The 23,929-nt window shown below is 41.6% G+C and overlaps 1 protein-coding gene across 4 annotated transcripts; it reads left to right on the forward strand.

Moving 5' to 3' along the window:
* Positions 1-897: 897 nt before the first annotated feature.
* Ino80c (INO80 complex subunit C) lies at positions 898-22,316 on the forward strand. 4 transcript variants are annotated; one of them, XM_063231769.1, is made up of 5 exons: positions 898-1,164; positions 10,914-11,024; positions 12,359-12,470; positions 13,422-13,489; positions 21,944-22,316. In XM_063231769.1, exons 1-5 carry the CDS (start codon positions 1,033-1,035, stop codon positions 22,073-22,075), a joined length of 555 nt encoding a protein of 184 aa, XP_063087839.1. In that variant the 5' UTR covers positions 898-1,032; the 3' UTR covers positions 22,076-22,316. The 4 variants fall into 4 exon arrangements, with proteins under 4 accessions (XP_063087839.1, XP_003474128.1, XP_013012707.1 ...); XM_003474080.5 differs by having other exon boundaries at positions 903-1,188; XM_013157253.3 differs by lacking the exon at positions 898-1,164 and adding an exon at positions 1,299-1,334.
* Positions 22,317-23,929: the final 1,613 nt, after the last annotated feature.

Raw genomic sequence — 23,929 nt, forward strand, 5'->3', positions numbered from 1 at the left:
CGTCAAACTTACAGCAATCTTCCTGCCCCAGTCTCCCAAGTGCTGGGGTTATTTATAGATGTGTGCCACCACATGTAGTTTGGAAGACATTTTAGATCCAAACCATAACAATAACAATGATGCTAGTTTTCTTGACTGCTTTCAACTCTAAATCATTCTATAACCTATTTCTTTAAAATACCTCGATTCATATGCCACTTCAGCTTGTATTCATTGTTTACTTAGTTAAAATGTAACACACTGATGATTTCCAACTTACCGTGACTGGGGAGATAAGCAAGTAAGATATGATTGGCCTTCCCTTCAGATTATGTCTTGTAACCAATTAATCATAAACCCTTTAGCTGTATGTTACAAAGCTTCTGAAGAAACCTATGTTATATGAGGCAAAATACAAAGAGTGGGCCAAAGATCCATAAATAGGTTTTAGTAGGTCTGTGACTTCCCTAAAATCTAAAGTGTAAAACGCAGAGAAGAAAGTGTAGAAACAGGAAGAATAATTTACAGCTTAAAGGAGATTTTCACCCCTAAAATGCTAAGAAACACTCCAGTGTATTTGGGCAGTATTGATACGCAATACAAACTTCCTCCAGAGAAGGCAAGTGAGTGAGGAAGGGGGCACTTTGATAGTGTGGCGATCTACCTAGTCCACTAACAGTGGTCAACTTCCACTCTCACATCAAAAATGATCAGTCTTCTGACCCATTGTCAAAAAAGGCAACCTGATCATTAACTTTTTTAAACGCGGTTGTTTAGAAAAGTCAGACGTTCACTGGGGATTTCCAGCCATGTGCCTCTGGGTCTAGACTGTGAACACCAGCGTAGCAGGGCACCACCCCACTGACACCTTCCGGCAACGACGGAATAGACGGCTAGGAGCTCCGCCTTTTAGATTTCACCGAGAGAAGTCTGAGAACTTTTCTCAAATCCAGGCCGGGTTTTCAAACATGAAGCCGGAAGTAAACGCGAGCCGGAAGTTCCAGAGCCAGCACTAAGAAAGGGGGGAGGGGAGCAAGAGGAAAACGGGCTAGGATGGCTGCTCAAATTCCAATTGTGGCTGCTCCTTCCACTCCAGGGATAACGCGAAACAGCAAGAAGAGGCCAGCCAGCCCTTCCCACAACGGCAACAGCGGAGCGGGCTACGGCGCCAGTAAGAAGAAAAAGGTATCCGGCTCTGGCTTTGCGCAGGTACTCCGTCGCGCTCGTATTTTACGCATGCGCGGGGTTGAGTGGGTGCAGGAACGCATGCGCGGGGCGAGGGCGAGGGCGGGGGCGGGGGCGGGCGCGGGCGCGGGCGCAGTGCCTGATGGGGCGCGCGGGCGCTGCAAGCTGAGGTAGTAGCTGTCCGCGGGTGTGAATTTTTTTCTCTTTTAGTTTGGACATATGAGGTCTGGTTAAAGCGAGTCACCCACTTTGTATTTTGAGTAGGGGAGGGAAGTTATTACCGATAGCAGAAGAACTGCCTCTTCTGCTATCAGGCTTTCCGAGCGAGGTGCGGGACAGTGAAATTACTGAGTCGCTTCTGCGTTTCTTCCTACGTAGGCTGTCAGAGGTGCTAAGTGCTCTGATGTCCTGCGTAAAGATAGGCATTAATGTGTATGCTTCCCCTCATCCTTAGGAAAGTGCCTTTTGGGGCCTCAGTTTTCCTTAAGGTGGTTCTTCTTGAGGTTAAGGGAATTAGATAACTATAAGCACTGAGCACAGCGTGTGGCACAGATATAAAGTCATTTCGGCGATCCAGGCTCTGCAGTTTGTGCAAGGAATTTTCAACCCGCTGGTTTCATTGAGCTGGTATTTTCGCTGGTTCTGCACCGTATTCGCAGCAGTAAGAGAGCAAAGATTGGAGTGTTGGTCTGCTCAGCACATGGTGTGTCAGGTTCGCCCAGTGACTAGAGACAGTAACTGCCTCATGATTAGTAGTGCTCTCCAACTTCTTAGAACATCATTGAAGTTTAATTTGCATATGGTAAACCGCACAAATTATGAGAACAAATCACGGATTTAATTACGGCTCTGATAAGATAGTGTTTCTGAATCAGAGTAGCTGGGCGTGGTGACTCACGCCTGTAATCCCTGCACTCAGGAGGCAGAGGCAGGAGGATCACTGCAAGTGTGAAGTCAGCTGGAGCTACATTGTGAGTTTCAAGGCCAGCCTGTATTATAAGGCAAGACCTTGACTCAAAAACAACAAAACAAAAACAGCTGAGCAAGGTGACACGTGCCCATAATACAGGCAGAAGCATCGCTGTGAATTCAAGGCCAGCCTGAACTACATAGTGAAAGTCTCAAAGAGGCCAAAGAGCCCCAGTAAATTCCCTGTTGACCCTTTCCTGTCACCACTCTGCTCTGCCCCTCCCAAAAATAACTGCTACTGTACTATTGCTTTGTTCTCAAACATTATATAAATAGGATCGAATGGAGAATATTTTCTTTTGTGGCCTTCTGGGTTCCTTTGGGAAACCATATTTTTGAAAGTTATTCTTTACTGATATGTTGTATAAACAGCTGATGGACATTTGAGTAGTTTATAGGTTTGGGTGTTTTGTTTTTTTAGGACAGGATCTCACTGTGTAGTCCAGACTGGCCTTGAACTCCCAGCAATCCTCTTGCTTGAATTGTCCAAGTGTTGGGATTACAGACTTGGGCTACCATTGCCTACTTCAGGTTTTGGCTTCTATATATAAGCTGCTATGAACACTCTTGTTCAAACAAGTCTCTGTGTGGGTTTATGCTTTCCTTTCTCTTGATTTTTAGTGGAATTGCTGGATCAGAAGATAGACACACTTTTAAGAAGGTGTTAAATGCTGTTTCCCAATATAGTTTCACAATTTTGTATTCTCACCTACAAAGTTTGAGAATTCCAGTTCTGCATCTTCAAAAAATACTTAGCAGGCTTGAAATCTTAGCCATTTGTTGATTAGATAGTGGTAACTCACTATTTTAGTTATGCTTCTATGATGGCTGATACCAACTTCCTTTTCCTGTGGTGCTGGCCATTCCAATGTCTGTTGTGAACTGCCTAATTGTTTTTCTAACTTTCGGAAAATTTGTATGTATGAGTTTCTCATATATTTCTTCTTTTCTCTTATTTATTTATTTTTGAGGCATGGTCTCACTTTGTAGTGCAGGCAAGCCTTGAACTCACTATGTAGCCCAGGCTGGCCTTGAGCTCATGGTGATCCTCCTGCCTCAGCCTCTCGAATTCTAGGACTACACTTGTAAACCATTACACCCAGTTTATTCACTTGATTAGAGTCCTTTGTCAGATAGATTGTGCGTACTGTTTCACAGTATGTCCATGATGTGTTTTGATACTCAGTTGTGCCAAGATCAAGTAATGTCAGTACAATTTGGGAGAAATTATTCTTTTGATCCTTTCGTTGGACATGGGCTTGGATAGCATTGATCAACTCCCCATCACAGCAAGCTCCAGAAAGTGGCCAAATGACTTCAGGATGCTGAAAGTTTCCAGTAATCCACTGTGGTAGAAATTTCAATTCTGGTGTCAATTTCAATTTTGGTGTCCTCAGGACTGTCACTGAGGGGATACTAGACATCCTGTGAGGACCTCTATTTTCACAGCTCCTTTAGGAGAGGCTGGAGAGAGAGAGGCTTTTTTTTGTTGTTGTTGTTGTCTTGGTTCTTCTCTTCCTAGCTAGTGTTTAAAGAGATGTAGTAACCATTTACCCCATTTCCACCCTCAGTGTCCCATGAGTAAGGAAAAGAACTTGGCTTCCGTCTTTGGGAATAAGTCTTAGATTCTGATTTCCTAATCCACAGCATATGCAGCTATTAACATGATTCTGTCCATTAAAAGCTGCCTGGAATTTTTCTGAGATGCCCCTCATCTGTGCAGCCTGTTTTTTTTCAATTCAGTCCAAGCAGTAAGATATATGTATAGTACTATATTTCAGTTATGCCCCCAGCAGTTTGCCTAAAATATTCTGAAAGATCATAGTTTGTCTCACCTTCCCAAAAAATCTCCCAAGAGGAAAGAATAACATATTGTATTAGTTTTCTGTTGCTGTTAACAAATTACTACAAACTTAGTGGCTTCAGTAGTACCCACTTATTAGCTCATGTTCTATAGATCAGAAGTCCTGGCATAAAATAGTCAGTGTTAGTTCTCTTCTTCATGTATCGCAAAGCTGGAATCAAAAATCAACTGGAGCTAGGTGTGGTGGTGTGTGCCTTGCAATCCCAGCACTTGGAGGCTGAGGCAGGATGATTGCCTTGAGTTCCAGACCAGCCGGAACTTCATAGCAAGATCCTGTCTCAATAAATAAATAAATAAATAAAGTGATCAACTAGCTGAGTTCTTATCTAAAGAATTTTTGCAGAAATTGTATCTAGGCTTATTCAGATTGATGACAGAATTCAGTTCTCTAGAGATAGTAGGTCCCTGTCTCCTTGTTGGCAGTAGACTATTGTCAGCATTCTTTGTCACATGTCCTCGTCCATCTCCCAGCCAACTATGGAGAATTTCAATGTGTCCAATCCCTCTCTCACATCAAGTATCTGACTTCTCTTATCTCTGAACACAGGATTTACATTTAAAAGATTTATGTGATTAGAGCAGGCCCATTTGGATAATTGCCTTTATTTAAAGTCAGCTAACTTGAGACCTTATGATAGCTGCAAAATCCCTTCACAGCAGTCCTGGATGAGTGTTTGCTTCAGTGACTGAGAAGTATATGAACGTGGAGGAGATATGCTGGAATTTTGCTATCATCCTACGTATCACATACTTGAAAACAACTGGAAAGATATGGTAATTTCTAACCTTGAGCCAAAGTGGAGCATAGATACTCTCCCGTGTTGGTACCTTTATTCTAATGGGACAGAAGGAGGTGACTCTGGGCAATGACAGTTAAAGGGGGAGAAGGGGAGAGGCAGAGGGACAGGAGGTTGATTTTGAAGGTTGGTGGATTTACATGGAGACAGTGCTCTAGGCTCAGAGTTCTACATGTTAGACTAACTCTGGTTGCTCAGGGTTTCCTCTGCATGGAAGGGTGTGTTTTTATATAAATGATTGTATTTCTTGAGTTAGAAGAATTTTATAGATGTTTTAGCACATAATTTTACCTGTAAACTTTCATGGGATTTAAAAATTTACCAAGGACATCTACATAAGATGATAGTAGAGTATGTTTAGAGTTTATTTAGACTAACTTGATGTTATAGATTGGTAAGGTGAGTTTTACTTTCCAGAAATGTACATGCCATTTCTGAGGTAAAATTTAGTGATACTTAAGTGCCTAGGAACCCTCAGGTTTGGAGGAGATATTTTTGATCTAAAAGTACTCAGAGCAAAGCACTTTTGGAAGTCTCCCATAGATCAGTCCTAGAATATGGTTTCAGTACAGTAATTTTGCTTTGTTATTTCATCAAAATCTTTAGCACAGCAGAAAATGCTATGTTCATGTCTACTCACATCCATAAATTACTTAGAACTGTAATTTGGTTTAAATTTGTATTTTCAGTGTAGCTAATGGAGTTGTTGATTAAATACTGTTAAGAAAGTTCTACCTTCCATTTATTCTGGTTATGATACTTTGAAAAGGATTAATTTTAAATTTAGCAGTTTACAGACAGTTAAGTATTAAGGTGAAAGACAAGATAAGTAATAGTAATTAATACTTATTGAACACTTACTTTGTGCTAGACACTGTTCCAAGCACTTTCTAAAGACTGTCTCAGTGGGCATGATAGCACCTGCCTGTAATCCCTGTTTTTGGGAGGCTGAGGCAGGAAGATTGTTGTGAATTTGAGGCCAGCCTGGGCTACATAATGAGACCCTGTCTACAAAAAAACCAGAAAACAAACAAAAGACTGTTTAATTTCATTCTCAAGACAACTTTCAGTTGGTTGTTATTCTTGTTTAGTTAAAAAGACTAGGGTCACAGAGTAATTTGCCTGAGATCACACAGCTAGTAACAGAGAGTCAAAATTCAAACCCAAGAAGGCTGTCCAGACTCCACATTCTTTTTTGTTTTTAACTCTCTTTTTGGTAGCTACATTGGAAGCTTTTGGTAGATTTCTGGTATAACCAAATGTGTCGAAGAGAAGTGCTTTGTGAGGGAATTTTACTGGATCCATGCAGGGCATTTAAGGATTTTCAGATGCCTTTTCTAGTTGTTAAATGTTTCCGAGAAACCTAATTGGCCTGTAGGCTGAGCATTACTTAATAAACTTTTGATTTGTGATGGTTAATAGTTAACAAAGCTTCTGATGTTGAGAGGCAGTAGTTGCTTCTTTAGAAGAGTAATGCAAAGGGCAGATACAAGGGGCACAGAGATGAGTAATTGGAGGAAACCAGAAAATGCTGGACTGATTTGATTTATCCATTTAAAAAGTAATCATTCTGACCTAAATTTCCAAAGAAACCATGGTACAGTCAGATATGGTGGTATACACCTTTAATCTCAGCACTGTGGAAGGCTGAGGCAGGAAGATTGCAATATCCAGGGCAATTTAGTGTCTTAAATAAAATATAATGAAACACAAAAGACTGAGAATTGTAGCTCAGTGTGAAAGTCCTGGGCTTAATCACCAGTACCGTCATCATCAACAACAAAAAGTAATCTTGGTCATGCTGGTTTTTTTCTCCAGGTAGATGTAATTTTTATACTGTATTTGGTATATAACGTTTACATGTTTTTTACTTGGCATTATCTTAGGAACATTGCTCTGTGTTGGTGGTCTTCTCAGTTAGATTTTACAAAGTCCAGTAAGTTTTTCTTATGAATAATTACTTCATTGATGTTCCAAGAAACTGGTGTTCTTATTATGCCAGCTATTTTTTGAGAGGAGGTTGTTTTGTTTGTATCTTTTGGGTTTTTTGTTGTTGGTTTGTATTTTTGAGATAGGGTCTTACTATGTATTTCAGGCTGTTCTTGAACTCACTAGGTAGCTCAGGCTGGCCTTGAGCTTGCAGCAATCCTCCTGCCTCTGCCTTCTGAGTGTCGGGATTACAAGCATGTGCCACCATGCCTGGATTTTTGCCAGTTTAAGTAGCCCTGGTGCCTCTAGTTTTATACTAGAGCCATTGTTTTAAAAAAAAAATCTAGAATATTAGACAGATGTATCTGGCGTTTGATTTTTCAGGGCCAAGACAGAAGACATTTGTTTTCTTTCTTTGTAACCACAGACAGAAGGCCTGAGTTAATCCTGAAGTTCAAGTCTGAGTCATGTAGGCTGCTGTCTGGAGAGACAACACCATTTATTTGGGCTCCACAGTTGATCAGATCAGACTGAGACCCCAGGCTTGCTGACTCCAGTCTGTTGGCGACAGACATGTGCTTATTTAAGAGCCAGTGCAGCCAATTATAAAACAGTGAGGCCTGCAATCTCATCTACTTGGAGGGCTGAGGCAGGTAGATTGCAAGTTCTGGGCCAACCTTGGCAATTTATCAAGACCCTGTCTACAGGGAAAATATAAAAAGGGCTGGGCATGTAGTTTAGTGCTGCCTGGTTCCACCAAAAAACACAGCCTTAGTCTAGGCGTGACTTCCTCACCTCTCCTTGGGGCATTCATGACTTAAGGCCGGAGGGTTCATCTCGTAAAGTCTCTTAATTGTTAATAGTGCTTTTGTAATATGGAAACTACATCATTTCACATTTTATTTCATTGGGTATGAGCCTCATAACCTGATCTTCCCTTTGACTAAGGGTTTCTCCCTTTCATCCTGTCATTAGTAGGCACAGAGTCTCAACTGGACTGAAGCCCAAGAGAAGGGAGGAATGAGGTGGATGGAGCGCTGTGAGTGTGGTGTAGGGTGAACGAGGAAAGGTGAAAAGAAAACCAGTTCTGGGCCTTGTGCGAGGGTGCGTCTGATTCTAGACAAGAGAGCCCTCCATTCAGACAGGAGGGCTTCCGGTGTCAGGGCGGTTTCTCTTCTGGACTCCTTCTTCAGCTTAACTTCTCTGGCTGCGTGGCCTGCAGAAAAGGGCAGAGCAGACGATGTTGTGAGCTCGTCAGCACAGAGAGCCATTTATAAAACCCATGCCTTGGCGTATCATCTCCACTCCCTTCTTGACTCTTCTGGAGCTTGCTGCCTGACTCAGCTGACTTCTGGCTTTCCCTTTGTGCCACCCTCCCCTTACTGGGAGCGGGTGTGTCTGGTGTGCGCCTCACCCCTGGAAGGACTTCCAGACTGTCCAACCAGCGCTGACTCGCTGCGGTACCTGCTCTTCATAGTGGCCTCACAGAAGCTCACTCGCCTGAATCTCAGTCAGGTACCGCTGTCTGACACCCTTCTCCCTGGGGCCGTGGGCAAAGCAGCCTGTGTCAGCAGAATCCAGCATCCCTTTCTTTTCACTGGGTACTGAGCACCTTTGTGCTTCCCCAGTAACAATCACGAGAGAGAAATAAATAGAAAGGAGAAACGCTGTGTTGTAGCATTTCTAGAGTAGAAAGAAAAGCTGATGGCTCTCCCTGAGGATGGGGCCACAGAAGCTGAGCACGCTCCAGGGCTGCACCTGTAGTCACTGTCCGAGGCCTGGAGGCTTGGGCTCTATTTCCTTTAGAACCTCCTCTTTGCTTCTGTAGTGCTTTAGTCTGTTTCTGCCAGATGGGAACAGAATTGTATCAGTAGTCATATTCTTTATGGAAACTCAAATAATAAAGATAATAAACTCGAAGTGTATCTGGTCCTAGGAAGCCTCATTCACATTCCACCTGTTTTCCCTGGATTAAGTTTTGGATTTTCTCTAGATGACTATTTTTTTATTTTCTAATATGATGCCCACTGGGCAGTTCTTATAATTGTGTTATATACTACCCTATCCCACCCCCACCCAGTGACCCTGGCCTTTGGCAGCATAGAAGAACTGGTCTGTGTCCTGCTGGGTAATCTTTTGGTTTACCTTTACTGATAGGCTGCTTGAGAGAATGATTTCTGTCTTAGTTACTTTTCTCTCGTTGCTGAAATAAAATACCTGACACCCAAAGTAAAAAGGGAAAAGGTTTATGAGCCCATAGTTTGTGAAAGTTTTTTCATAATTGGCTGGCTCAAAGGCCTGGTAGCACATGGTAAAGGAACAACTATTTATGATGGTAAAAAACACAAAAAATAACAAGAGAGAAACAAGACTCCTTTCTGCCCCTTTTGTCTTATCCACATTGTTGGGATTAGGGTGGTTCCAATCCAAGCACTGCACCATTAAGCAATCAGGCACCCTTAATCCAAGTATTCAATTATGAATCAGTCACAAACCCTCGATTCCGCTACCTCTAAATAAGCCTCATCTAAAAGTATGTGACGCATGGGATGGGGTGGGAGTTCTAGGCACGAATCATAACAGTCTCTTTACTTCTTACACTGGTGAATCTCCTCAGACCTTACTCCTTTCGTGTCCCTTCTGGCCTGATCTTTTCTTCTTTGTACCTGGACCACTGCCTCTTAAAAGAACAATGTCAGTGTAACCATAGATTTTATATGATGACAAGAAAGACTGTGGATTGAGGGAGGCTGTGGGGAGAGGCCACCCAGACAGAAGTGGCATTGTGCTCAGAGGAGTGGTAGCACAGGTTCCAGACTTTTTGGCTCGAGCCCAGGCATATGTGGTGACACCCTGGAAAGGAGTCTGGGACGGTGTTTGAAGAAGTTCCTCCAAGAACTGTTGCAACACAGTTAATGCCCCACCCTTCAACAGATCCCATGAAGGGGACATGCACCCACGCAGATACACACAATTTCCTTATAAAATTAAATGTACACTTAATGTAATTACTCCCCTCCTGGGTATTCACCCAGGAGAAATAAAAAGAACACAGCAGCTTTATTTATAATAGCTATGAAGTGTTCATCAACAGGAAAATGGATGAATTTTAGCATATAAATACAGTGGAATTCTCCGCTGAATAGTGGGTAAATATAGTGAAACAAACTACTGATCCACGTAACAATGTTGATACGTCTTTACGCTGAGCTAAAGAAGTTAAAGACTATATCATGTGAGTATTTATAGGAGGTTCTAGAACAGACAAATGTGGTAGAAATGAAAGCAGCAGCTTCCCTTGGGGCCTGAACATATTGACCGAGAAGGGGCAGGAATGAATCCTCTGGAGTGGTGGAGGTGTTCTGTGTCTTGGTCAGGATTTGGATTGCAGTAGTGGAGAAAACTCAGGAGCACTACACCTAAGATCTGTACACTTCACTGTATATAGATTGTATCTCACTTTTTAAAAAGTAGCTTTGGAAGATGAGAATTATATTAAGAATCAGGAGTCATTTCTTATTTTGGCATGCTTCTTTGTGGGTGTTAGCATAAAGCACATCAGCCTGCTTGTCAAGGCAGGCTCTGGCTGCAGCCTGCTGACCTGTGGCCCTCTAGCTTCCTCTCTGTTTCCCTTTCTCAGAATGTCCATATCTTATTGTGCTCTTCACATTCCTACTGCAGCCCCAGTTCTCTGGCTGATTAGAGCCTTCAAGGACCAGACCTTTCTGCTTTAACATTTTAAAGCACAGCTGGCAAGATCAGCAGGAGTAGGGATTGTGTTGTGTGATGGACATGGATTAGAGTTGTTCTGACCTGAGTTTGAATCTAAAGGTCAAGGACTGTGTGGCCTTGAACCCATCACTCTGAGCCTCTGTTTTTTCTTCTATAAAATAGAGACAGTAGCACCTCCTTTGTATCAGCTTTCAGAATTAAATGAGCGAGCTCATGTAGGACAGCCATCCCTCAGCCCAAGGGGCAGCTGGGAAATATGGCAGCCATGGCCCTGCCAGTTCTCTTGGGGCTGCTCTGCAGAGCAGTGACAGCTCCTCATCTGGCAGAGCCTCATCTGGGACCTGCTGCCTCCTGGAGCTCTGGCCTCCTTATCTTCCCTTGCATGTCCTGTTTTGTTAAGAGCAGAAGTAGGGAACCCTGAAGAAGTTGACCTCAGATTCTTCTTCTTGTGTTTTAAGGGTGTCAACATGGAAGCTATGAGTGAGAATAAAGTGGTGTCCTCTGAGTTTAGCACAGGACCTGTGGAAAAAGCTGCCAAACCTTTGCCATTTAAGGATCCCAACTTTGTGGTAAGCATCTAAGGTATTCTATAAAAAGAAGAACAAACACACTTTGTCCTCTGATTAGCTGGGGCTGCAGCTGAGGTAGCTCTGGTGCCCTCTTCTCCCTCTATCCAAGTTGCCACCTTCTCCTGCAAGCTGTGTTGGGAAGGAGGGGGCAGGAGAAGAAAATCACTTCCTGTTCACCTCCCAGTAATCCAGACTCTGAGCACTCTAGTGCCCTTTGTGGAATTCATGAATATGAATGGTATTTTGGGTGGTATTTTGAGGGTGGGTCATTTCCATGATGGTTGTTCTTTCCTTTTTATTGGTTTTATGTAAGTTTTAGATGAGACTTGAAATATTTTTAAGAGTGCTCCTCATTAGTTTTCTTAAGGAAATTTAAATTATGGTGCTATGAAGTAGAAATAGCCTTTTTATTTTTTGGTTGTTTGTTTTATTTTTTATTTTGGCCTTTTTGAGACAGGGTTTCACTATGCAGTTTAGGCTGGCCTTGAACTCAGTTTGTAGCCCAGGCTGGCCTCAAACTCACAGCAATCCTCCTGCCTCTGCCTCCCATGTGCTGGATTACAGGTGTGCACCACCATGCCCAGCCACCCTTTCATTCTTTTTTTTTTTTTTTTTTTTTTTGTCTTTTTTCATTTCTATCGGTACCAGAGATTGAACTCACAACCCCCTGCTTACAAGGCAGGTACTTATGCCGCTGAGCTAAATCGCCAGCCCCCACCCTTTCATTCTTGAAGGATATAATAAATTATCACAAGTCAGATTTTGTCATTAAAAGTTTATTTTTTTATGAATGAGTTTTGTAAGTACAGTGTTAACCAATGTCTGCAAATATTTTGTAGTCTTGTCCGTTTTATTTTATAATCTTCATGGAATAAAAATGAAAAAAAAAAAAAGATTTCCAGAAGGCTTGCCATGCCATGATTGAAACTTACTTAAGTTCTGGTGGATCACTAGTAATTTGCAGACTCACCCTCAGAAGCAATTTAGAGCTGCAGTTCTGAGGTTAAATCTAACTTTGTAGTAAATTTATTTTAAAATGATAAGGTTATGAGGGAGCTCTGTGTAGTTGGATCCAATAAAGGATTTAATTTTCTCTGTGCATGCGAAATAGCCTTTCATTTCTATTCTGTCACCGCTAACACAGAGATTTTGACAGTCTTTAAAAAGCAAAGATTAAAAGTATATAGTGAAATACTTTTTTTAAAAAAGGTCTCTGGTACATATGATGGCTGATAGAATGAGAGGTACATAACAGGATTAAGCATAAATGTCAGATTCTCAAATGCTGGTATCTATTGATTTTTGTTTCTTCTAATTCATGTTTTTAATTTGAGCACTCTGGCCACGGTGGTGCAGTTGCTGGCAAGAAGAACAGAACCTGGAAGAACCTGAAACAAATTCTTGCTGCTGAAAGGGCATTGCCTTGGCAACTGGATGATCCTAACTGTGAGCTGTCTAGATCTTCCGTGTGTTTATAGTGCTTAGATTAGTAACTTTCTTACAACAAACCTGTGTTATTTTATTGGATTCATCTTACTGTAGGAAGCAGTTTTCAGCCTGAAAATTTTATAGCCTCAATCAAGGGATATTATGTGTTTATTTCCTCTTAACCATTATCTGTGTTGGCTGTGTTTGTGTCATCATGAGTGTGTGATTTTTAGTGTCACTGTGAAATTTTATTCAGGAGGAATAGGTTCTGATATGGTAATTTGATGTTTTTATTAGAAAAACTTCTTATTCAAAAGCCTATTCTTAAAATTTATTTCCAGAAACAGAGTAGCTCAAGTCTAGTGCCAGATTTATAAAGATTTCCAATGGCCAGCTTAAAGACCAACACTGTTGCTCTCAGGCCAGTGCCTTTCAGAGCAAACACTTTCTGATTCAGGATGTCCAACTCTATGTGAAATAATGTTAGACGTTCTGTTTAACGTCACTGGGGAGCACAGGTTCAAAGAGCCCTGTACTCCCTGTCCTGCCTGTGCATCTTTCATGGAAGTGACTCAGCTGGGTGTCACGTAAGCTAATTGGTCAATAGGGTGTGGACGTGCAGGAGTCTGGGTGCTCAGATCCAGTCAGTGGGGTGTTTGGTGTTTCATCACCATCAACTTCTGCAGCCTAAAACTGTAAAGTAGCTTGTGGGCCGATGAGCTTTCTGACAGTTCTGCTAGCATAGAGTCCCTGGTGACAGGGCTGGGCTAGACCCGGAGTTAGCACTTGGTCCGTGACATACTGCTCTGTGTCTGAGACTCCTCCCTTACTTCTCTGCTTAACCCCCAGAGTTCTGTGAGTACATAAACAAGGAGGAGAATTTCAGGAATATTGTCAAATGTTATTTTAGAAGAAAAGAGAAGGCCATCTTCTTCTCTTTCATTAGTCATCTTTTTCTCTTTTTTGCAGACTTCAGTATCGATGCTCCTCCATCCTTTAAACCGGCTAAGAAGTATTCTGATGTTTCGGGCCTTCTCGTGAGTACAATTACATCTCTATAAATTAAACGTTAAATTGAAAAGATTTCTGTTTGGTGAGTGCTCAATATCAACCACCAGTGATCCTGCCTGGAACCTGTACCCTGTGATGGTAAAGGGTTTGTACAAGGCATTTATATTGCTACCTGTGTCGGCAGTTGTAAGGATGATTGCCTCAGAAAGCAGCAAATGTGAAATTTACTTCCTTAAGACACACAACTATTTCATTTTTCATTGTTGAAGTTTTAAAAACCTGCATTTTTGAGGATTAAGGCCCTGGGTTTTATCCTCACCACTGTAAGCAAAAACAAAAATCCTTACATATCTGCACAGGGACACTGTGACAAGACTGATTTTTAAGCACCAGAATCCCCTTTCCATAAAATATTTTACAGAATCTACATGTCTAAAAGAGCTGAGTCTGTTGCCACTGTGCCCCTGTGTGAATATGGCCCATGCCCACCAAAGTGACTCCTCAGATGCTTCTGGGGAACACAGTTTGAGAATCACCAGCAGAGCCAAAAGAGTAAGAACTGGGAAAGCCAAAGCTCAGGAGCCAGAGAGCCCTATTTCCTTATTACAGAATGTAGAGCAGGTACAGAGCTGTAAAGATTATCTCTAGCAGTACTTCTGTTCCTTTCTTCATCCCTTATAAATTTGGAAAATGGAACTTTCCTCACAGCTGTAGAAACGAAGCAGCCACTTATTAAACTCACATATGCATCCTTAAAATATTGTATGATTTAATGAAAGTGTAATGACTTCAACTTCCATCACAAACCATCCAGATTAATTACTTATACAAAGGAAAATTGCTTCCTGTATCATTATGTAATATCCTGGTCTTTTTCATTGCTTTGAAGTCTACTTTACTATAACAACATGCTATGATTTGGCTATGGTTTGTTCCTCAAAGGTTCATATATTATAAACTTGGTCCCCAGCGTGGGAATATTGATGCAGCATTTCAGAAGTGAGGCTGAACAAAGGTAATTAGAACCATGGAGGCTTCACCCTCATGGACTGGTTAATTCCATCTCTCAGGGAGTGGATCAGGTCTGGTTCTGGTCTCTTTAGAGGTGGTTTAGTTCCCACCAGAGAGTTGCTCTGAGAATAGTAAGCCTGGTGTCTTGCACACATGCTCCTATGCTTGGCTGGTTCGCTCTCTACCACTCTTGAGACACAGATACACTGGCACCGTGCTATCTGGATCTTCTAGCCACCAAGATCTTGAGCTCTTTATAAAGTGCCAGGGTTGTTTTGTTTGTTCATTTGTTGTTTTTGAGACATTCTCTATATGTTGGATGTTTACTCCTTTCTTTGCAATATATATATATATATATATATAAATAATCTCGAGTTTGTTTTCAAATACTATACCTCTTCATATGTGACGTGTGGCTCTTATAATAGTATATTTTCAGTTAACACTCTTTCATCCTTTGTAGCCATACAGTTTAACTTTACATGTGCTATAAATATAAAATATGTTGCTATTACATTTTGCTTTAGTTATCTTTTAAAGAAATAAAAATAAGAAAACATTTTTCTTTTGCTTTCATTCATTCTGTTTCCAGTTTTTTGGTTTTTTTTTTTTTTCATTGTGGGCATCTGAATTTCAGCCTAAGATAGTTGTTTCTGCCAAAATTACCTCATTTAGCATTCTTATAGAATAGATCTGCCAGCAACAAATTCCTTCAGTTTTTGTTTAAGTTAAAAAAAAGATTTTGTTTCTCCGTCATCTTTGAACAATTGTCAATTTCTTTCTGTCTAAATGTCATCCTTTTACCCTTGTGGTTTCTGATGAAAAGTCTGTGTAATTCCTGGTTTTGCTCCTCTTTAATGTATCTCTTTTATTTGACTGTCATCAAGATCTTCTCTTTATCTTTGTTTTTAGCAGTGTGAAAATGACCATGTTTAAGTAACCTTTTTCTGATATTTATCCCTCTTGATGTTCTCAGAGCTTCTTGTATCTGTGGTTTAGTATGTCATGACTTTTAGAAAATTCTTACTTTGTGAAATGCTTCTTTTACCTTGTCTGTCTCTTCTTCTGAGATTCCAAATATGCACTTGTTAATTCATTTGATGGAGTCCTAATCATTCTTGAATGCTCTGTTCTGTTTTATTTTGATTTTTAGCTTTTATTTCTTGTCAGTGCTATTGAGTGATTCTTTTTTCTTTTTCTTATAGTTGTGTTTTTGGAGACAGAGTCTCACTATGTAGTACAGGCTGGCTTTCCATTTGAGTGATTTCTATTAATGTGCCTTCAAGTTATTTCCTCACTGCACTGTCAGAGAGCTCATCAGAAGCGTTCTTAATCTCTGTTACTATTTTAATGTCTAGATTCTTCATTTGATTCTTATAGTTTCCATGCCTCTAGTGAAATACTTTCTAATTTTATCTATTGTTTTTCCTTTAACTTATGTAACATAAAATGTAATTATTTTAAATGTTCTGTCTGAAGATTTCAAAATCTTTCAACCTAGGTCTTTTAAACTGTGGTTATTAAATATATATGTACAAATAAATATAAATTATATATAATTATATATAATGTATAACAAATATATATACATATTATGTTTATATATATTCCTCAAAAATGTGTAATACCTGCTTTTAAAGTGCTTCTTGACTATCTCCAACATTTGGTTCATCTTGGCCAGTTTCTGTTGGCTGTTTTTTCTTAATGGGACACATTTCCTATTTCTTTTATCTACTAGGTTTTTTTATTGTGGATGTTACATTATGCAAACTCTACATTTTATTATCTTTTTCTACACTATTTTTGCGGGGGGTACTGGGAATCAAACTTAGGAGCTTGTACTTGCCAGGTACGTGCTGCGCTGCTGAGCCATATTCCCAGCCTCATTTTTCTTCTGAAGACTGTTGATTTTTTTTTTGCTCTTTTGCAGGTAGCTCAATTGTTGACAAATCACCTTGAGTAGATATAGGATTAGTTTGACCTAATTATTTTAGGACAGGTCTATGGAAAGCCCAACATGTTTCTTTAAATGCTTTTGACTGAGTTGCACTTAGCTTCTAAGTCCTTTATCGTCTGGTGTGTGTTTTTTTGTTTTTTGTTTTTTGTTTCTGTTAACTAGGGATTGAATCCAGAGTCTTCACCCTGAGTTACCCCCAGACCTTTTTTATTTTGAATCATTGATTTGCCCAGACAGGGCTCACACTTACAATTCTCCTACCTTAGCCTCGTTAAGTGCTGGATTTACAGGCATGCACCACCATGCCCAGCTTCCTCTGCTAACATTATTGCTGTTTGGTGTTAGGTTTTATTTTGGTGGGACTTGAATAGGCCTTACTCAGGGCATGGTGTTTACTCTTAAGTTGTAGCCTTTCTGTTCTCTTAGCCGAAGGCCTGGAATGTTGTAGAGATCCCTCTATCCTGGAGGGATAGAATTTCAGTGACTCCCAGCACTGCGCAACCTCTTAAATCTGTGTTCCTTTTTTACCATTTCCAGTAAGATTTATGCAGTCCTGCCTAGAGCGTGCATCACCTAGCCCGTGGTAATGGGTTGTTAGGAAATCCCAAGAAGAACATTTACCGCCTTCTAGTATCTGCCCCCCTCCTCCCATGCCCAGCTTTGCCTTGTTCATCTGTTTCAGTAACCTGCAATCTGGTCTTAGCCTCTAAGTTCATTGAATCTGCTGTGTTCTGCTTGCGTGCCAGCTCCTTGCCCCATAGTCAGAAATTTTATGGCAGAGAGAGTTGAGGTGATCCTGGGTCTTATTTTATAGACTTCTCTTTTCGTAGTCATTTTATTTTGCTGCCTCTTGTAGATTGCCTGAAAATAATTGGCTCATGTATTTGATCCATTTTAATAGGTGTTTTGTTGTGGCAGGAAAACTAGTCTGGGACCCACAATTTTGTTACGACTCAAAGTAGAAATCTCTTCTTCTGAAGTTTTGGAAGTCTGATTTATGGCTAGCTATGGAGGCTGCCCATCAAATGCCCATCATCGTCTCCATTTCAGTCACCTTGTCTGCTAGTACCTTGGTTTTCACTTGTTCAGAAGTGAAACAGTATTGTTGAGAGACACTATTGCAGGCCTCGTTATGCTGTCGGCAGAGGACTTGCCTTGGTACATGTTACCTAAAACCTCTTGCCCCAATGCATGTGAGAATGAAGTTCTGAAGATACAAAGAACTTCACTAAATCGTTGAATGACAGTCCCATAGAATAGTTGGCAAAAAAAGTCACAACATGCAGTTACAAGGCCAGAAATACCAATGCCCTTCTGAGATGAAAACACACTTCTCAGATGAAATACAGACAGCAAATAAATGTATGAAAAATGATCAACATCACTGATCATTCAAGAGATACAAATTAAAACAACACTGAGCTTCAGTCTCACCCCAGGAAGAATGGCTGTCATTAAAAAATCAAGCAATAACTAATGCTGGGGAGGCTGTACAGAAAAAGGAACCCTTTTCCACTGTTGGTGGGAGTGTATCTGGTACAACCACTGTGGGAATCAGTGTGGAGATTCCTCAGAAAACTGAGATTGGAGGTCCCTATTCAACCTAGCTATTCCCCTTCTAGGTATTTCCCAAAAGGATTAAAAACACCACACCATAGCAGTGTATGTGCAACTATGTTTATAGCAGCACAATTTGTAATAGCCAGATCCTGAAAACAACCTAAATGCCCAGTGATTGAGGAATGGATAAAAAAAGATGTGATATTTTTAAACAATTGAGTACTACTCAGATGTAATGAAGAATAAACTGGAGACTTTTATAGGTAGTGGATATAACTCGAGAACATACTCATAAGTGAAATAAATCAGACATACATATGCACATTGTATTGTCTCCCTGCTGTGAAAAGCTGAAAGAGTAAAAGATCCAAAATGTGCAACAGATATTATGAAATAGAAACTGTTCAAAAGGAAAGAAAAATTAGAATGAGAGAAAGGGGAAAAGAAAGGGAAAAGTAATATATATATATATATATATATATATATATATATATATATGTAAAATATAAATAATATACTTATATAATGGTTAAAATATAACTATCATATATATATACAAAATAGGTAACATGGTTATACTACTAATTTCTCTTAATTCATTGAAAACAAAGGTTTTTCACTAATATTGTTTGGACAAATAAATGCCTGTCTTGTATTCTGAGTAACTAATTTAAAGATAACAACATGCAATGTATTAACTGTTGTTATTGTCTTACTATCTTGTTTTGAAATATTGGGTTTTTTTCTCTCTTTAAAAAAAATACTGATTCCCAACAAGTAGGTATTTGATCTCACTGGTAATTATGAAAAAGATTTATCAAACAAAGTAGGAATGAAGATAGTGGATGATTTATTTTGACACCAACATAAGGAAATGGATATGCTTATACATTGCTGCTGAGTGGTGGGAATGTGCATTCATACAGCTTCTTTGTAGAAGAAGCTGTCTTTTGAGATGAAAAAGCAAAAGCGTATGACCTGGTAGTTTTCTTTGTAGACAGCTGTCTCAGAAATAGGGTGCAGCTTGGGTGTGGTGGCACACAACTGTAATCCCAGCACTCAGAAGGCTGAGGCAGGAGGATCATTGCAAGTTTGAGGTCAGCCTGGGCTACATAGTGATGTCAAGGCCAGCCTGAACTGCGTAATGAGAACCTGTCTCAAAAATAAATAAAAACCAGGGCACAGAATGAATTTCACTCAGAGATACTTGTAAGATGATATAGTAGCATGTTAGAAACAACATAAAGGTTTATCACTGGAATATTTTCATACATTCTGTGAGCCAAATGCATATTTAACAATATGGATAAAGTTCTTTCTTTTTTCTTTCTTTTTCTTTCTTTCTTTCTTTCCTTTTTTGTTGTTGTCTTTTTGAGACAAAATCATGCTATATAGTTCAGGCTGGCCTTGAGCTCAGCCCAGGCTGGTCTCTATTTTGCAACAATCCTCCTGCCTCAGTTTCCTGAGTGCTGAGATTATAGGCTGTGCCACCACACCTGGTGCGGATAAAGTTCTAAGATATGCTGTTGACAGAAAGATGCAAAACAGTGTAAACAGTATGGTACCATTACATAAACACACACACACATTCACAGACTAATTCGCTTGAGTAATTTCTCTGTGGTGTCATGTGTGTGCGGATATGAATTTTAAAGTCTAGAAGGGTGCCCACATAACCGTGGTTTCTTCAGCATCAGGCGTAGATCTTTTGAGTGCAAGGTGGTGGGAAAAGGGGACTTGAGAGTTATTTGTAATGTTGTAAACATTTTTAGAGTGACTCAACTGTTACTTGTATAATTTGAAGTTATGTAATTAAAAAGTAAAGCTTTTTATGGACAGGGTGAGGGCTCCAGGTGAAATGGGAGCTGTGAACCCTGCAGCAGTAAGGCCTGCAGCTGTTTGCCGATTGGCCACACGGAGGTGGCCTTTGTTTCATCTAGGTTCAAGTGACAGAATCCACAAGAGAATGGACTGTAGAGTTAATATATTTATTTCTTCACCTGTGGGGTGACACATGGTATCCTTCCTTCTGTTCAAAATGCCGGGTGCTGGCACCCAAGTCAAGCCCACCTGGTTCTAATTTGGGGGTTTTGGTGCTGCAGGATCTTTGTATCCCGCGCTGTTTCTTCCTGGTAGTGAGAGCTGGACTTGGGCTGGCCAGCTCAGCACAGTTTGGTGGGGGAGTGAGGCAGCCGTGGAGCACGGCCAGGTGGCAGCTGGTTCGTATGTGAAGTCCAGATTCTCCAAGCCACGTGCGATGCCTGCACCCAGCTTGAAACTTGTAGGCAGCCTCCCTGCCGCTGAGCCGTTCTAATGGCATCACTGCCTGTGTTCCCCTCAGGACAGACTTGTCACTGATTTGTTTAATTCCGCCTTCCCTAATCTTTAATGACAGATTAAAGGAAATGTGGTACAGAAAAATACTAGACCAAGCCAAAGGATGAAAGTTTGATCTTATAGTGAGTTTTAATTAATTTTAGCTTTTGAGGAATAAATCCCATTTTCCTGACTACGTTAGGGGAGATGCCCAGTGGCAGGACAGAAACTTTTTAGAGCTTGAGAAACCTATGACTCAGTTCTCTTCAGCTTGCTGCTTCCTCTCTTTCAACAAACCACAGAATTACTGAGAATCTGGGTCCTCACAGATGACAGCAGGGGAGCAGACAAGCCACACTTAATCGGACATTATCTGTCTAGACTTTAATGGTATCTTTTAAAATTTTTTAAAAGGAGCTTAAAATTACTCACGGGTGTGTTTTCTTTTTCACATGCTGTGGAAGCCATGGGCTTTGAGATACATAGTAGGTAAATTTTTTTTTCTAACCTCATATATGGAGAAAAGCAGACGACAAAGGAGAGTTTTGATATATTTGGGAAAGAGATTCTGTGATGGTCCTGATGAGCTATTCATTTGTTCATTCATTCGTTCTTCCATTCCGTTGTTGCATGAACACTTGACTGGGGGCCACCTGTGCACGGAGCGGTGCCCCAGCACTGGTCTACGGTGGTAACCAAAGCACAGTCCTGTCTTGTGGAGCTGAGTCGGAGTCACTCACCCTTAGAGCCACAAAGATGACATTGCACAGGGAGCTCTGAGGTCCGTGTGGGTGGAGGGCGGGTTCTGGCCCAGACTGAGCACAGATAAGGCTTCTCTGAAGGTACAGCTTGAGCAGAGCCCTGAAGGGTAAGCGAGTGGGCCAGACAGGATTGAGGTCTTCGCTGTAGAAAATGTGAGTGGGCCTGGCAGGAAGAAAGGCTGAAAGCCGAGGTGGTCAGAACTGGAGAGTGGGGATGTATGACTTAGAAGGAAAGAGGTCTAAGGCCTAAGGGACCACACTGAGGACTTGGGCTTTGGTCCCACGAGCAGAGAGGAGCCATGTTGAGAGATTTCATGCTAAGGAATGACGTGAACAGAATTATGCATGGCAAAGATGATCCCGACTGCAGTTATAGGATGGCAGCCCCTCCCAGTGTGGTGCTGGCCGACTCAGGGATCTGTGGAAGTGACCGTGGAGGGGGACCTGGAGAAGTTTGCCTGAGGGTAGATAGGCTGCAGCAGGGAGGGGCTCAGCATGCCCTGGGGCATCCTCTGCACTCAAGAACACAGACCTGGAATATTCCTTGGAAGGCGTGGGAGTCTGAAGGCAGGGATGACCAACCACCATGAATTCCATTTGGCCTTGGTGTTGGCAGCCTTTGAGGCACCAAAAAGAAAGACCTAGAGTCTGATGTGGTTCTTCCTCCAGTCTGTACCCTGAAGTGTTTCTCAAGTCTTAGAAAATTAACAAGTCTTTGCCAAAGTGAGCAATTTACTGTTCGTGATGACAGTAAGATGTAATGAACATATTTCACTTCCAGTAAAATAGGAAAAAAATTTTAAACTTGTGATTCAATTAAAATATCACAACCAGTCACAACTTTCTGTCGCTCCCTGTGTCTGTTTCTCGCCCAGGCAAACTACACAGACCCGCAGAGCAAGCTGCGGTTCAGCACAATCGAAGAGTTTTCCTACATTCGGAGGCTGCCCTCCGATGTCGTCACTGGCTACCTGGCCCTGAGGAAGGCCACCAGCATCGTCCCCTGAGCCTGAGAAATGGAGACAAAGTGGAAACTGCTTCAAAGGCAGACACACTGGACTCATGGTTTTGTTTCATGGAAACAAACTCATTCTGCTGTCAATCTGAAAATGTCAGTACAGTGCCTTGGAAAGAATGTTTGGCTTTAATTTATGAGTTTTTTCTATGTTTTCCTGCAAGTGCGATATTTCCTGTTGAATTAAATTATACTTCAGTTATTGCCTCAAGTAAAATTATTTGACAAGAAAATACAGTAACATTGTGCTTTTTATTGAACCCAAGAAAGTCCCCCAATTTTTATTTCCTACTTGTGAACTCGTCTGAAATTTAAAGACTGCAACAAATCCACACAGGTCTAGGTTATTCTTAATCCTGGTGGCTCCTTTTAAGAGTGTGTTAGCCTTTCCCTAGGATTGGAATGCTTGGAAGGAGTCCAGACTGGGAATAGAGGAGAAAGAGCTAAGCAACTCATCCTTTCCCCACCTTTGGAAATGTGGGAACCAGCATTGGCACTGTGTCTGTCTGTCTGTCTGAAAAGAAGTTTTGTGTTGTTATGGATTGTTACAGTTTAAATATGAAGTGTCTCGTATATTGGAAATGTGGTCCCTGTCCTGGTTGAGACTAGAATGTCCCCCCAAATCCCATGTATTTGAAGGTGAGGCTTTTGAAAGATGATTAGATCATGATCCATTGATGAGTTAGTTCATATGCAGTTAGGGGGTGGGGCCTTGCTAGAGGGACAGACACTGTCGTTTGTGTGCCATTGGAGGCTTTATCTCCCCACCACCTTCTGCCTTCTCACTCTGCTGCCTGGCTGCCGTGAGATAAGCAGCAATCCTCCGCCATGCCCTTCCCCTATACTGTTTCTGTGCTAGAGCCAAGGAAACGTGAACAGAATCCTCCAAACACCATGAGCCAAAATAAACCTCACCTCCTTCAATTTGCACTGCAAAGTATTTTATCCCAGTGACTGGAAAGTGACAGATCCAGTCCCCAGTGTGGCATGTTTTGGATCTGATGGTGTTACTGGAAGATGAAGGGAACTCGGGTGGTGAGGCCTAGTTGAAGAGATCAGGGCATGGGAGCATGTCCTTGGGGACTGTGTCTTGCCCTGGCTCTTCCTCTCAGCCTGCTTCTCTCTTCTCCCTTCTCTTCCATCTTCTCTCTCGCCTGCTGTCTCCAAGGTGAGCTACTCTCCTCTGCCATATGCTCCCCCTATACTGTTCTGCCTCATTGCAGGCCCAGAAGCAATGGGATCCACTGACTATGGATTCAAACCTCTGGACCCATGTCCATCCTGAAACCCTTCCCAGGCTTCAAGCAAAGAAGGCAAAGTCTGCTGGGAAAGCAGCCCCCTGGCCCATGCAGCTCCTGAAACCTAGGGTCCCTCCCTCCAAGTGCAGCAGCCTCTTCCCAACCACAAGTCACACTGTAGGAGGGCACTATGTACTTTGTTTTTTTGCATGAGAAGGAACCGAGGTTGTGGCCAGGAGAGGTGGGCAAGCTTTCCTAAGCCTGTAGTCAATGAAGTTCTAGAGCCTCCAGTGCCAGGGTTCTCATACCTGACTAGACATTAGGGTCCCCTGAGGGCTGTTACAGATTAGGGGCCTGTCTCCAAGTGTTTCATGCTGTAGGTGGTTTAGAGCAAGGCCTGGAAACCTGCATTTCTAACACATGACACTGTGAGGTTAACTCTGCCAGTGAGGTTGAAGGTCTGAAACACCAGAGGCTGCTGCTTGGCTCCACACTAGCCCCCTACACTTCCTGCCAACTTGCATCCTAGGAAAACCCCCAGCTTCCCTTTCAGTTGAAACAAGGAGAAAATAAGCCAAGGTCCCTTCCTGCTCCACTTCCATCTTTCA

This window comes from Cavia porcellus, unplaced genomic scaffold, assembly GCF_034190915.1.
Source record: "Cavia porcellus strain 051 isolate PalLab524CR breed Dunkin Hartley unplaced genomic scaffold, mCavPor4.1 scaffold_20, whole genome shotgun sequence".
NCBI lineage: Eukaryota > Metazoa > Chordata > Mammalia > Rodentia > Caviidae > Cavia > Cavia porcellus.